This window comes from Sphaeramia orbicularis, chromosome 21 (assembly GCF_902148855.1).
Source record: "Sphaeramia orbicularis chromosome 21, fSphaOr1.1, whole genome shotgun sequence".
In the NCBI taxonomy this organism is placed as follows: Eukaryota; Metazoa; Chordata; class Actinopteri; order Kurtiformes; family Apogonidae; genus Sphaeramia; species Sphaeramia orbicularis.
Genome location: NC_043977.1, coordinates 25,337,567 through 25,354,186, shown reverse-complemented (window position 1 = coordinate 25,354,186; position 16,620 = coordinate 25,337,567). Strand labels below are relative to the sequence as shown.

Here is a 16,620-nt window from a genome sequence, read left to right as displayed (position 1 = left end):
TTTACATTTATATCTACATGGGTTCATAGTGTTGTGTGATCATACAAGAGACTTTTTCCTCCTTTTTTTTCCACTCCATTTTATCTTTCAGTGTATTACCATCACTTATATGCTTGAATATGGATCAAAGTTGGTGTCCTCAACTAAAAATCCCAGAATGCAAAAACAAACAGTGTGAGGGGAGGGGTTTACAGCTGGTTCTAGTTTGCCACTTCACCTCTAGAGGCCACTAAAGAGTACACACTGAAAGTAAAACAAGGTTTTTTTTCATGAGAGTGCTAACTTAATTATCTTGTATCTAAATTTTGAACTATACAACCCCAATTCTGCAAAAGTTGGGACACTGTAAATGCAAATTTAAAAAGAATGCAGCAATTTGCAAATCTCTTAAACCCATTGTTTATTCACAACAGAACATAGAAAATAAATCTAACTAAACTAAGACTTCAAATGGGGCAGGGCCATGTTTACCAGTGTGTAGCATCTCTTCTTCTTTGAACAACAATCCATAAACATCTGGAAACTGAGGAGACACTCTCTGGAGTTTTGGGAGAGGAATGCTTTCCGATTCTTGTTTGATATATGGTTCTAGTTGCTTTAGTTGTATTCTTTGTCATATTTTTTGTTTCATGATGCGCCAAATGTTTTCAGTTGGTGAAAGGTCTGGACTGCAAGCTGTTCTACTACAAAGCCACGCTGTTGTAGGAGATGCAGCGTTCGGTTTAAAATGTCAAGGTCTTCCTTGAAAAGACGTCATCCAGATGGGAGCATATGTTGTTCTAAAACCTGCATCTACCTTTCAACATTGATGTTACCTTTCCAGATGTGTAAGCTGTGAATTCCATAGGCACTGATGCACCCCTGTACCAACAGAAATGCAGGATTTTGAACTGAGCTCTGATAAATACCTGGATGGTCCCTCTCCTCTTAAGTGCAGAGGACATACCGTCCCTGTTTAACCCATAGAAACCCAGTGGTACTTTTGTGACAGTTCCCAACTAAATTTAAGCTTTCTAAAGTGATATTTCACCATTTATTGTAATATTATCCTCTTTAGTTTGAGTTTTTTTTTAGTGTAAATCATGTATTTTCCCATATTAAATTTACTGCTCATGTAGATGTTCGTTAAAGATCAGAGTAAATTCAAAGGCTATTATATAAAAAGCAGAGAAAACTGAAGAAATAGTGTTTTTTTCAGTAAAACCAAGTGTGTCCAACCACTGCCGTTGATCCAACTCCATGGGTTTTACTGGTGAATCAATGTTGTTGAAGATGACAGTGTTTCCTTGTGATAACCATGAAAAGATGACAAACTGCATTTTACACCAATTATTTACATGTATTTATGGAATTAATGGATCAACAGGTATTAAACAGCTTAGATCAGTGGGTGGTTTTAGTCACCAGTGGCTGTTTGGGTCATTATGGGTAAAAAAAAAAAAAAGAAAAGAAAACTCTGATTTCTAACCTCAGAACAGTCTTCTACTTTGCTGTCCATTTTAAATGAGCTTTGGTCCAGACAGGACACTGGTGTTTCTGGATCGTGATGGTTTTAATGCAGCGTTGCCTGAAGGGCAAAAGATCACAGGCATCTGCTCTTGATTTTTTGATCTTGCCTTTTGTGCAGAAATTCCTCTATATTCTTGGAAACTTATTTTATTATGTACTGCAGATGATGAGATAGTCAAAGGTTTTGGAATTCATGTTGAGGAACATTATTCTGAAATTGTTCCAGCACTGACCATTTATTTTTGCAGATTGGTGAACCTCTGCCCATTTTTACTCCTGAGACACTGTTTAAAATGTTCTTTTTATACCCAGTTATGTTCCTCCAGCTGTTTCTTTTAAGTACCTATAATTGTTCCAGCTTTTGTTTCCCTTGTCCCAACTTTCTGGAGACGCATTGCTGCCATCAAATCCAAAATGACCTTATTTTTTTCTCCTATACTACATGTACATTTTGTCATTTTCTTTTTTTGTGTTGTATTGTGACTAAAATATGGGTTTATGAGATTTGAAAATCATTGCATTCTGTTTTTTTGGGTCTGTACAATAGCCATTTGGAGAATATTGAACCTCCGTGTGTGCTTTTGCAGAGTCAGCTCAATGTAGAGACAGCGGCAGACAGTTTGAGTTTAGAAATGAGTCACTACTGTGGTTAAAGTGTTTTTTTCCACATTACTTCATTTACCTGTAATAGTCAGGATGTTTGCAGGGTCCTGCCATGCTGTGGTGGTTGAGGAAAATGCATTGCTATAAACAGAGAAAATATGAGGATCAGGATTTTACAAACAGCAGGAATTAATCTCAGAATTGCCTCTGTTTGTGACGTGCACAGATAAATTTTTGCCTGGTTACATTATTTTTCTGTGATGTTTTTCAGCGTTGAGCCGGGCCATCACATTTGCAGCTATAAAAGTCTTAATCTGAATGCTGTGGTGATGAAAGCAGTGTCATGGTTTGGTGATAGAGTGTCAGCCTTTTGGGACACAATACCGACTTGTAAAATAGAAGCAGAACTGTGCACATAATCCAAGCCGGTCTCTGGTGAAGGATGAAGTCAAAACTGAAGGATAAAGTAAATGGACACCGCTACAGTCCAAGGAGAGCCATAACACTGCTTACAGACATGCAAGCCTTCCTGACAAGTCTCTATATGAAATACATTTGCTGGTTTTTTTGGCAGCTGACAGCTCCTGACCATTGTCTTAAAACCTTTTCACCTCCAGTAACCGGTGTGGGACATCACTGGGGAGCAGCACAAATGAGCTGACAGATTATAAATCTATATGTAGCACCTTTTAAATTTTTATGATAACATTGTGAGCATATAAAAGCATTTTACTACATCTTGCAGTCGCAGAGTAAGACTATAATTTATGAAACATTGTGTTTTTGACATGATGAGGCCTTTGAGTTCTGATTTGGTTACCATACTGAGCAAAATATGTCACCTTTTTGCTTTCCCTTTCTTTGTTTATCCATTGGTGTTTAGCAGGTGGTGCATTGTGGGGTTTCAGAACATTTTTACTGAAAACAGCTGTCTACAATTTTTGTTTTACTTTTTTCAAGAATCAACCCCTTTCACATTACATCAGACCTTGTAAAATATTCGTTATTGTTGATTTAATGATTCAAGACATATATGTTCATCAAATGATTAATATTTTCCCAGTTGTGTAACCTATTGCAGCAGAGATATGGGCAGATATCAGTGTCCACTATAGCATGCCAAAAACATCTGGACATGATATCTATTGCTACGTCTCAGGAATAACTGAGTAGGAAAACTGAACGTCCCACCCCTGCAGCCCATGTGTCCACTCTGTTCAACTTTGCCATCGCTGAAAATGTCAAACCTTAGTGGGAGATTTCACACAACCTTATAGAGTCAAGGTGATGTCGATTATTTTCTACTTTTACCCACAGATCACTCTGTAAGTGCAGCTCAGAGACACTTTTAGTCAGAAGAGAACTGGCCTCTGATGGCAATGAGCTACTTCTCACAGAAAAATCTCCTAGAAAGAGCATAGAGATGTTGCCAGGATGATGACATTACTCACTTCTTGTTTTTCAGCTACGATTTGAAAGATTTTATTCACACATTTCTCTTTTCAGGGGTCAGTAAGTAAAGCAATACTCCCAAGGGTCACTACTGTAATCACGCCACAGCTCTCAATTTCCTTCATTGTCATGGCTTTGTTGAATATAACGTTATGCCTCTGTATCAAATAACAATAGATAAAGGATTTTTATATAGATAGAGTTCACTGTGAGAGAGATGCTCACACATCTTTTGCTTTCAGTATGTCATTGTGACTAAAATAAAGATGTTCTTTCAGATTCCAGATTTGGTGAGGTTGACCTTTCCCTCACCTCCAGAAGCTGGGCAGGGACACTGCAGAAAAAAAAAAAAAAAAAAAAAAAAAAAAGAAACAAAAAACACAAAACACATACGTGGATACACAGAGAATGGGCCAGGGGAAATTCCTGCCAGAGTGTCTTAATACCACAGGAATGCACAAGTCAAATTTACATGACTGTCATGACAACTACAGATACTAAGCAAGATACCCCCTGAGGTTATTTCAAGCAGGATTGTGACTGATTCGTGCTTGAATTTATTCTTTTATGTGAGTGTACATCCACAGACTCAGTGTACTTTTAGCTGTATCTTGTTGTGACAGTGTAATAGTGTAAATGTTTGCTTTAAGTTTAGTACAGCCATGTATTCTTTGAAGAGGGTTGCAGAATGTGGGTGGTCTCTCAGTAAGATGTGCAATATGTTGATGCATGTACAAACACCCGAACAAAATGAATTTGATATCACTGGTATCATCAAATTTCTGACTGAAATTCAGAAAACAAGCATTTTTGTAAAATGTATTTCCCTAAAGCTGAGAAAAACTGCACTCTTGTGTCACATTTACACTTTTTGCCAAATGTCTGATTTAAACACTGTAATAAATAAAAGCGTATAAACATTTTTCATTGTGTTTTCACGGTGAAACACAAAACAAATATGACAATTTAAAATATCACTTGGAAATAAAAACCGTATAGATAAAGTTGAAGTGACAAAAATAAAAGTTAATTTTAGAGTAACATGTTTGGTGTAATTAATGAGTTACAGGACTGGTATTTCACTCAAGGGAAATCCACCCTAATGAACCACTAACAGCTTTCTCTCTCCAGTGCTAGACCTTATATAACCCAATGAGGGAACACCCTGTCACAGCCTGAAAAACAACTCTGATTTCTTACATAGCTGAACTTCTTTACTGGGTGGATCTCCACCAGAAGTGCCAGTGTTTCTATTTGTCTCGGATACTTTCTGCATAAGTGGGGAAAAGATTTGTCAAGGCTCGTCAGGATTTGTGGTTTACTATGTGGTGCACTACTCCTTATCATATCTCCACAGCTCATGAAACCTTTTGGCTGAAGGCCCGCTGATCCCTGCTCCTCGGCTGTGATGCATGTTTTTTATTCTTCTCACTCTGTGCCACGGGATGTTTCTTGGCAGAGGCGATAAAACACAGTCACCTTAATCTACGAAGCCTCTATGTACTCTGCGGGATTCAACAAAACCAGCAGAGGCAGGTTAAAGGCTTTATTCATCTCTGGCATCTATTAAACTATTTTATTTGTCTTGTACAGATTGGAGAATGCTATAACTATAGCACCATTTTTATACGCTTACACTGCCAATATAAAATCCCCCAAATCAAAGTGGTGTATACAAATGGCTGATTCTTTCCACTGCTCTTGCTCTTAGCCGACAAGCTGAGCAGTATAGTGCAATCCATTATTAGCCTCTATAGATGCTGGCCATCTTCCAGACCCCTCTGGTAAACTACTCAAAGTGGTCAGCAAAGCCTGAGGCATTCCCATGCCAAACAAAAACACATAAGTAAAGTCAATATTAGCCTTTTATGCTGCCAACCAGCAGCAGGGAAAGCAGTCGAAAAGAAGAGAAAACACCTCAATGGATATCAAGAGGCTAAATTAAAACACTTCGATAACAGGAAAGCTGCCTCAATAAAACCAGGGTTTGCTGAGGTGCTCTTGTAAGTCAGCGAGTCTCCAGAGGGCTGTAACCCATCACCCTCCTGCTCTCACTTCCACATATTCTCTTTGTAAGGTTAATTAGACAGTGAGACACACAGAGCTCCTGATAACAGCTTTCACATTTTTCACCGCACAAGGCTGAAGAGATCTGACGAGAGCAGCGCTGGCATGGATTTCATTTCCTTTCAGTTATTATATAGAAAGAAAAGGAAGCTTTTAGTGTTGATCACTGGAGTACTTCAGAAAATTGTAGCTCTTATGTGACAGCAACACCAAGAGGTGATGGGTAATACACTTTATCAAACGCCAACCTTTCCCTTTTTATTTTCTTTACAGTTTTTCTTTGAGCTTTGAAGTCAGTTAGAGAAGTTAAATGACTGCTCTTCTCCCTGAGGAGTCATTTTGGTCAAATCGTGTCAAAGGACCATTTAACTTCACAGACAGGAAGAGAGAATGTCAGGACGAGTTAGTATGTGTGTCTGTTTTGTTTTTACTCGTATGTATGTACGCATCTGTGCATGTGTGTCTAACCATCCCAGTGACTTGAGCTGCACTGTGCTAGTTATAATCCCTTAACTGCTCTTTATTTTGGGCAAGGATTTTAGAGAATTTGTAGATGTTTCTGGACTCTTCCGCATGCTCCACAGTTGGTCCAACAGCTGTTGGATTCACCAGATGGGGTCAGGATTCATACTCCCACTTGGCCCCTATGATAGTGACGTTGAATATGTCTGTTTTCTCAGTAAATTCATCTTGTGTATGCTCATTGCCAAAGAGTCCCTTTACCATTCAGTTTTTTTTTTTCTTTTTTTTTTCCACAGCTGAGTAAAGCTCAGCAGCTGACATTTGCGTTGTATTCTTAGCACTACCAGCATGTAAACTCTTCCCAGCAGAGGAGCAAATCCTTGTGATTCACAGAGCAGCCTGTATATGGAAACAGGCCAGGCTGCTTTCTGAGGAGTTTGGACAACATTTTATTACTATGAGATTTGCGCCAAATTTCCTTTAGCTCTCTATCAGACTGGAAAAACAGGTCTGTATCATACGTGTCTTCAATGCAAAAAAGAAGTGTAGGCTCACTGATAGATATGCAAAACATAACCCAAAGCACAAGATGCCGAATACAGGATTACTGGCATGAGGGAAAGGAAATAGTATTTTCAATGCAGCATATTTAATATGAAAATCTTTTTCACTAGGAGCTGAAAGCAATCTTATAAGAATTGGATTCCCTATTTTCATAAACCAACTCTTTCTTAGAGCACATGTTGAGAGAAAATATTAAACCCTGCTGCGTTTTCTGAGCAGGCCCCTGCATCTAAAAAAATCTTTGAATATTAAAGATTAAATCAGATGGATTAGCATTTTATGAAGTCAGAAGGTAAGCTTTGTTGAGTGGGCTCTGCTCAGTGGGCTACAAGCATTAAAGCCCAGTGAAACATTCTGAATAATATCCTTTCGTTTATAACTCTATAGTCTCGTTTTGAAATGTCACTAGTGCCCCTGTGGTCCTATTTTTTTGGCCTTTTGAAGTGACACATCATCTTACATAAAGCACTACATTACAGCTGCATAGTGGAAGGGTCAATTTCACCCTAGGGGAGGTTTTCACAGGCAATTAGAGTTACATGTTAGCCTCTGAAATGCAATGCTCTGAAGTGTCCTGTGGTTGGAGTACATGTTAGGATTGTGTCAGAGTTTCCACTGTGAGATAATTCATTTCACTATTTGGACATTTAAAAGGATGACATGTACTGTATATATTAAAGACCACTTCTGAATCTTTTCATGTAGCTATTTCAGTTTGATGTAAAGATGCCACTAAATTCTGTGTTTGCAGTCAGAGGACAAACAGCACCATTAAGGAGTACAGATGTCCTGGTTCCAAAGTCTCTGTTTTAATGTGGTTAATGATTATGGGGTCTGAGAGCCACAGTAAGCTTTGGCCATTATTGTGTTCCCTGTGAGTGCAGGTGCCTTAAACAATAAAGCTCTATTTTGAGTCCTTGAGACCTGATGATGCATAGGCATTTTCCTCTTATTAGCATCTTTTGTCCCCACTCATTTACAAATGCCTGACTGTTCGAACCACTAGTTTGTCGACCCATAAAGTTGCAGGATGTTGAAACAATCCCGCTGTGCTCGTTTTTAATCCCTCTCCTCCATCCTTACGGATATCCTGCCATCAAATACTGACCCAATGAAAGTTTCCCTGTGGAGCATCTATACTGTGGCCTCACACAAACATGTTCCCAATGAACCCCTGTCAGGAAAACAAACTTGATTGGGAGCATTAACATAGTGGAGGGAGGTAGCACCCACCCACCCAACCCTTCCTTTTCTATTCGTGGACCCCCGCGACCATGACATAAAGAGCCGGAAGGGAAAGGCAGCTAGGACACATGCACAACACCCTCCTCCTGACCATCAGAAGACACTTTTTAATCACTATCTGTTTGCACAGGAGGCTAGAGTCAACTGCTGGAGGGAAGCAGGAGGAAGGTTTTAACCAAGACAATACATGAAAAGCTTGGAGTCCAACCAAGGTTTTACTAATCAAGCAGTGCACCGGAAAATGGGAAAAACAGCACAGCACTGTCTCTGTTCATGTTCCTGCCTTCTGTATCTGAGGTTAAGGGTCAAATAAACCCAGCCTATTGAAGGTCACAGGTCACATAGTGCTAAATGCAAATACAAATGTACATTTTGAAGAGCACTTAAAGCACACACACGGTACCTCTTTCCTATAAGGAATAAACATACTATTTCCCCTGTAGATAAGCAAGTAACATGTCAGCTTGTTCTCAGGATATTTTATCTTAGCAGCTTCCCTATGGAAGTGAGTGACCTCTAATTTGTCTTCGGTGTTTATATTGTACAGTACCTTCTATCTCTGCTTTTAAAAGGTGCTTTGTAGAAAAAAATAAAAAATAAAAAAAATAAATGACAACTTTCCTATTGACTTAATACATAATTAAATGATAGTCAGTAAATGATGAACTTCAAAAGATCGATGACTGAGTTTAATTATGTGGGGCTGTTAATTATCCAGGCTAAAAAACTAATCCTCCACAGACTCCATCAAGTGAAACTCTGTGAAAAAGTGCTGAGACCGCAAGGGAACACCGAGGTGAAAAAAACAAATATTTAAACTCACTGAAGACATCAGCATTTCAACAATTTGGAACTTAAAATGGCACCAGTTCAGACATGTGAAAATAAACTGACAGAGCAGAGCAGGAATGGAATTGATTAGTCCTCAGTTTTAATCACCATCAGCTCAGAATCACACCAGTGAGCCTCTAAAGAAGTATTTTTTAATTGTCTTTGCAAATAACTGAGATGCAGGACTGCGTAACGTGAAATCTTCTGTGAGCTCATTAGAATCACACAACCATTTTACACACAAGAACAAGTGCATTATGTGCAACAAATACACACTTAAGGATCTTGATCATCCAAGTATTTTTAATAATTGCACTTGTTAAATCCGTAGAGGGGCCTACTTTCACTCTGATGTAAAATAAGAGGACATAGCATTACAGAAAGGCAAAGTTTTAACCTTAATCCTCATCCAAAGCTGTTAAATCTGCTTCACATCAACACTGGCTTCATTATATATAATATATCACTCTGTATTTGAAGGGTAACATTTGACAACAGGTAAAAAATGAGCAAATGTGACATTTTGTTTACAATTTGCACTTTGATTCTCATTGGCTTTTTGAAAACAAACTTTTTCTTGCATAGTATGTATATCATCCGTGATGTGCTGGTTATTTTGTTTCTAAACTGACTTTAAAGAATATGAAGAGAACAGCTGGACACCATCTTGGAAGCGAGTGCAAGTGATGCTTAAAAAACAGTCACATTCCTGAGCTCTCTCTCCTCCACTAAACCAAAAAAGGTGTCTTTAATGGGAACCTTCAGTAAACAGAAGCCTAAGGCTGACTAAAATTATGGGCACTGTTTACAGTAAAGGTGATGAATGTGCCATAGTGTCAGCTAAAAGGATGACCGCTCTTAAAGACAAAACACAAATGTTCCAAACAGGTTGCCACAATATATCAGCCATGAGTGCTACACCTTTGGAGAGAGGCTATTTAACCACTCCTAAATTTTCATTTTGCTAAAAATATTGTCCAAACTGTCTTAACTAAGAAGATGAACTGTCATTTAAAGCGCTTGTGAAGAAGATGTGTGTAATTCAACCAGATTTACTCTAGTTTGTTCCATTTTGTGTTTTTGGCGTCATTGGGCAATTAACTTTGATTATATTGTAATTCAAGTTATCTGAGAAACAAGGATCGACCCCCTCTGTGGATTAGACTTCAGCTAATCATAGGTGACTTACAGTTGTTATTACTGATGAGATTCAGTCAGACGTGACTCAACTGTGCTCGGCCTTTTGACATGGAAGCCTGGAAAAATGGCTTCTCTTTTCCACAGCAATGTTCGGTCATCCATATTTATATTTAGCCTCGATTTAGACTGAGAGGATGGAGTTGTGGAAGGAAGGACTTAATGATGGATTTAAGTATGTAAATAGGAAAGATCCTTTCCTTTCATTGGATAATTACTGCAATGATTAATGACTTTCAACTAGAAAAAAAGCTATTTAACCCCAAAGTGATGCAGTGTGTGGCTTCTTATTTCTTCAAATACCATCAACTTGCTCTAGGTACCATAAACACTTGACAATGCCAGGATTCATCAAGCTAAAATTGTGGAAAAGATACGAGGGGGGGCTGAAAAGTTCATAGCCTGACTAATAAGGAGTTATTCCACAGCAATGAAACTTGGCATACATTAAATTCAACCTTTCCTGATACTAACTGCATGGTTTACTTCCAGATAAACCCACATTGGATAAATAATTTAGGACTTTGAAAAGTAGTACTACAGACATTTCATGAAAATGCTTGCTTTTCACCCCTCCCTCGTTCTCCCTACCTCTCTTGAATTCAGCTTCCCAGTTTTGCACAGTTGATAAAGCCGGAGCATCATCTCCTATAGCAACCATGTCAGCATGAATGTCCTTGAGGACTAACCGCTTTTTCTGCAGACATTTGATAAGACCACGGTGCCACAGATGGTTCACGAAATGTCTCTGGTGCTACATTTCAAAGTCCTAAATTACTTATCCAGTGTGGGTTTATCTGGAAGGCAATCATGCAATCAGGAGAGGTTGAATTTAATGTATGCCAAGTTTCATGCTGTGGAATAACTCCTTCTTAGTCAGGTTATGAACTTTTCAGCCCCCCCTTGTAGTTCAAGGAGGATGAGATATCACTTTCACACATGGATCGGCCTCCACAGAGTCCAGACCTGAACCCCATTGAGAATCTTTGGGATGAGACAGAGAAGACTTTACAGAGTGATCCAACTATCCCATCATCAACACAAGACCTTGGCAAAAAATAGTCTTATTCTGGATGGAAATGGTGTAACATTTATTGTGACACTGCATAAACATTGCATGGTATAAACAACGGCACAATAAATGCATTGTGGTATCAAAGCTAACAGTGGTTCCAAGTTTTTTATCCTGTCTGTTTATTAATCTGAAATCTGTCATTCTGCACTTTTACTGTTGGTATTTTAAGTACGCTAATGCTTTTGTGATTTACTTCCGTGAGGTTTTGAATGCAGAGTATTTTACACTGTATTATTATTATTATTACTTTTACATGATTAAGATCTTACTATTCCCTCCCCCACTGAAAAGCTGTAGTTAGTCTCGTTTGTCCTGCTCTTCCATGAACACTCCTGTGAAGAATTACAAACACACTTTTAATAGCAGGTACCAAGCACCATTATAGTAAAGACCAATAAAACTCAGTCCCTTACAGCTTTGACACATACACTATTTTACTTCCCTCCTCAGAAACCCTAGAAGACCCAACTTTCTATGACACCAACTTAAGTTCTCCTCAACTCTGCTCAAAAGTTGCTTATGTCATGGTAGTATCTGCTGGAATAAGCTATGCCACCAGTGTTTTCATCACCGCTGCAGTAATGCAAGATGCGAGGTAAACTCATAAATGTCAGATTGTGTTTAGCCAAACTGGGTATATGAGTGGGGTTCTTTGTACAGAGAGCTGCAGAGAGGCTTTTTAAAACCTCCACCCTCTGCTCTGCTCCATATAAATCACAACAAGTTACACAGTGATCTGACAACGACTCCAACCAAATTAACAGACTGCATGTCTAAGAAGATAAAAGTGACAAACTGTAGCTCTGAAAACTAAAACCACCATATTGTGGGAGGAAAAGTACTTCAATAAAAGTACATACTCCTGTAGAATGAGCCAGTGCTTAACTCAGCTTTAGGGTATTTATGACACAAACTTTGCCCCATTTCAGAACATCCACTGGTCTGGGATTTGAGTATTAACTGTTTTAAAGAATGAAAGATGTAGGATCCAGTGTGATCCATGATCCAGGTGAGTAACCTTCACCTCAGAATAACCCAACCTTTAATGAACTAAAATTCTGTCCCATATTTCTCAGCAAAATATCAGAGAATGCACTGCTTCTTCTTATACAAAGAGACAAAACAATATTTTATCAACTTTTTTTTTTTTTTTTTTTTTTTTTTTTTTTTTTGCTGGAGATCCAACCTTTAGGAGTCAATCTTTATGTTCTCTTCAAGCCACACCAACCATTTAATGTAAATCTCCTTCAGAGGATGAAGACAGCAGTGGATGAGTCATATGAGCAATCCGCCATCTAGTGTCAAGAAAAGGCAACAGGTCTTATTATGAAGGCGGAAGTATGAAGCCTTTTTTTTTTTTTTTTTTTTTAACTATTTGCGTAAAGACACCTCATGGCACTTAGAATAACAGGAAATAAAGAAAACATGTCTTTAAAATAAAATGTCAAGACTCAAAGAAAGAAGTGGACGACAGGTCGGTTTCACTTGCTTTAAATTGTCATAAAAATGCCAAATTAAATATCGAACTTTAACCATTTTATCAAAGTAACGAAACTGATTGAATCTGATTATTCTTCAAACAAGTGTTTAAAAGAGAGTAGAAAAGTCTTAAAAACAACCATTTAGTTAAACCAGGCAGTCTAAATTTGACAATAGGAATCAACACTACTGCTGTTTTATGATGATGATGATGATGATGATAATAATAATAATAATAATAATAATAATAATAATAATAATAATTATTATTATTATTATTATTATTGTTTCCAAGGATCTTTATTAGATTATTTTCCTGAAGATGTTAAACGTTTATATCAGATGTCAAAAGTTTATGATAACCAATAATTTCATTGTTCAGTAGCTAACTCTAAACATTAGCCTATAATTAGCATAGCATTTAGTACCAACATCTTGGCTAACAATATTTATTTTAGAATTTAATTACGTAATGCTATTAAATGTTGCTAATCACTCCCAACGCTGTAAAAAACTGTATCAAGTTTTTCTATATAAATATTGGTTTTGTGTTTTATGTTGTATGTTACCAGCGGAAGTGTCTTTAGCTTTACTGCTAGCTTAACTTGTTGTTAGCCGTGTGGCTGCATGCAGGCAGTAGCAGCGGCAGTAACAGCATGGCTTACAGTGCGAAGATCGGTCCGTCCATCCTGAGCAGCGACCTGTCCTGTCTGGGCAGCGAGTGTGTGCGGATGATGGAGTGCGGTGCGGATTACCTGCACCTCGACGTTATGGACGGGTCAGTTTAACAGTGCACACATTAGCATGCTAACTTGTAGCAAAGCGAGTTAAAGTTCAGAGGTTAAGTTGGCTAGCATTAACAAGCTAAGCTAGCTTGCAGGAAGTTAAATAATAAGAACTGTATGTTCATCTGGTTAATTTACACAAAGTTTCTTCCCTAGGCGGATGAATTGCACCGTATGCCTTCTTTTAAATTTTAATAAAGTACTTTGGTGCCTGTTGTTATATATGGGACGTTTCAATGTTGTGTGCTTGTAGCTGCTAATTAAATGTGTGGCATCTCTTTAAAGGCATTTTGTCCCCAACCTTACATTTGGCCATCCCATGGTGGAGTGCCTCAGGAAGTCAGTAGGCCAGGATCCCTTCTTTGGTGAGAAGAGATACATTTTAATCCACTGAAGTCTCGTAATTGGCTCATGAATGGTTTGGTCATGAACTGGAGGACTGTTCTGAGACCCACTGTGATCATATTTTGCAGACATGCACATGATGGTGTCACGCCCAGAACAGTGGGTGAAACCCATGGCTGCAGCTGGAGCCAACCAGTACACATTCCACTTAGAGGCCACCACCAACCCTGGAAGTCTCATCAAGGACATACGAGAGAGTGGCATGAAGGTGAGAAAAGTGGCAAGTAGAAAGGAAACATATTGTTGTATGACTGCATTTTGCACCATTTCATACAAACCCGTCTGTGTTGTAGGTGGGTTTGGCTATAAAGCCCGGTACTACAGTAGAGGAACTTGCCCCCTGGGCTAACCAGATCGATATGGCTCTGGTCATGACAGTAGAACCTGGCTTCGGAGGACAGAAGTTTATGGAAGACATGATGCCCAAGGTAAAGACTCATCATTAAATCCACTTGCTGTAGAACTGGATGGCTTTACACACACTCTTGTAGTTTTCTGAGGTATCAGGCGATATTATATCTCGATGTCAGGCATATAAGCCACACTACAACTCTGAAGCATTGTAGTTAAGTCTTCATGCTAGATGAAAAGGAAAACTGAAAACTATTCCTTAAGTCAGGGGTGTCAAACTCAGATCCTCGAGGGCCGGTATCCAGCATGTTTTAGATATTTCCCTCTTTCAGCACACCTGACGGTCGTTATCAGTCTTCTGCAGAGCTTGATGATAGGCTTATCATTTGAATCAGGTGTGTTGGAAGAGGGATACATCTTAAACATGCAGGATACCGGCCCTCGAGGATCTGAGTTTGACATCCCTGCCTTAAGTGCTTCTCTCATTTATGGTTGCACTTCATTGCAGTTTGGATCCTTTTACTGTAATTTTGTGATTATTATTTTGATGTCCCTAAAAAATGCAAATAAATACTCAGAACATCACTTTTTTTGTGGATATAATGTGGAAATCTACAGCCTGTTTGTTTTTTGTAATCAATGTCGTAATGATAATAATAAAATATCACATGAAAATGTAGTTTTTAGCCAAATATTATCAACCCCTTTAAACTCCATGACCACATAGCTGCTGGACGGTAGCTTGAGCACAAAAGCTTTGGAGCCAGATTTGCTGCTTTGTCACTGTAAAGCTTTAATGTGCTCTCATACTATGTGCATTCAGAACACAGATGTGGCATAATGCTCTTCTAAGGTAACAACTGGAGAAGAAAGGGGAACTTAAGAAATAACCTAAATGGAAATGTTTTGGGGAACATTTGTTCTTCATGTTGTAATGCAATACATGCAATAAAGGTGTCAGCACAGTAAAGAGAAAATAATATGCTAGTTAACCTTTGTGACACATGCAAATCAGAATTGTTTTCAGTCATTTTAGGTCACATTAAGTGTCACATAAAGTAAGGTTTCCCTTTTTTGCAATTAAGGTACTTTTGTTTACTGTAGTTATATTTTCTAATACTTTAGATGTGTGTTTCATTGCTTCCTTCTCTCGCATCTGCTCACTGTTTTTTTCACAGTGTTTTTTTTAGCACAGGTTTCATAATTTGTCAGATGTTAATTAAAAGTTGTTTGGAGCATGAATACAAATAGTTTCACAGCCTGAATGGCAGTATGTGAAATCAGGTTTAATTATGGAATGGATCAGTTTAGACTGTCAGTGAATTTTTTTTTTTTCCTCCTTTTTTTTTGGACATTTTTTAATTGTGTTGTGAAAATGATATTTTGAGGTTGAGAAGATGTTTCTCTTCTTATCAGGTGAGTTGGTTGAGAAGTCAGTTCCCTTCGTTAGACATTGAAGTAGATGGAGGAGTCGGACCTGACACCATTCACAAATGTGCTGAGGTAAAAAAAAAAATACAAAAGCATTCTCATCAAGTGTTGATTGAATCTCCAACCGCTCTGTGACTGTGTCTTATATTGTGTTTTCTCACATTTATTTCAGGCAGGAGCCAACATGATTGTGTCAGGCAGTGCTGTCATAGGCAGTGACGACCCTCGTTCTGTCATCGCTCTTCTACGTACCGTGGTGGCCGAAGCAATCCAGAAACGTTCTCTTGACCGTTGAGATGTCCTCTTTGTGGAAGTCCCCAGGGTGTCTCTACCTCCCACACCACAGTAGCCAGTGGACAGACTCAGCAGATACAATATGGACATTTCTGGGGTATAGGTCAAGGGACATGGTCAGAGAAGGGGGGGCTTCTGTGGGGGTGTCCATATACAGATCACCTGTGAAGCTGCGTTCGGCTGCTACAAAACAGTTTAAACCTCATCCTGTCCTGCTAAAATCTCTTCTCTGAAGTCAGAGTGAGTCTCAGTCTGGAAACAACCAGATGAAGACTGTGGCTGAGGTTATGCTGATTTCACACCAGTTAACATTCCTGAATATCGTTTTTGACTTACAATGTAAGTTTCAAAGTAAAACTAAGTATAGAAATAAAATGGAGCACTGTGTGTAGTAAATCTGTTTTCACAGCCATCCTGAATCATGTTCCATAACATCGGTTTCTGCTCCTTAATGTTTTGTCAAACTGGACCATCATCAAACTACTGAGTAAAAGTGTTGTGCACTATAAAATTAATGGGATTCTTTTGGATTAAACATTTCTTTGCAGTTCGACCTTGTCTTTGGTTTAACGCACCAAACTGGAAAAACATGTTGACAGGAATGCAGTAAATACACAGCAAACTGCTAAATGTTGTAGTGTCTCAACTAAGCTTATAAATAGGGGAATGTCATATTACAGGAAGTTTTTCTGGGTTTTATTTTGAGCCATCTCAGTACAGCTATTGCTGTTTGTGTTTAAGAAGGGATACAGTATTTAGTAATGATAATAAACAGACCTTCATTACAATATAATTAATTTATTAGTCAGTAAATGCATAATCTATTTATAACACAAACTCTGCATAATACATCAGTAATCTTAAGCATGA

The 16,620-nt window shown here is 38.4% G+C and overlaps 1 protein-coding gene across 1 annotated transcript; it reads left to right on the top strand.

Annotated features, from left to right (window-relative positions):
* The first annotated feature begins 13,140 nt into the window (after positions 1–13,140).
* On the top strand, positions 13,141–16,380 carry rpe (ribulose-5-phosphate-3-epimerase). The gene is made up of 6 exons (XM_030125620.1): positions 13,141–13,262; positions 13,555–13,634; positions 13,743–13,882; positions 13,968–14,102; positions 15,442–15,528; positions 15,629–16,380. Exons 1-6 carry the CDS (start codon positions 13,141–13,143, stop codon positions 15,749–15,751), a joined length of 687 nt encoding a protein of 228 aa, XP_029981480.1. The 3' UTR covers positions 15,752–16,380.
* The last annotated feature ends 240 nt before the right edge of the window (positions 16,381–16,620 follow it).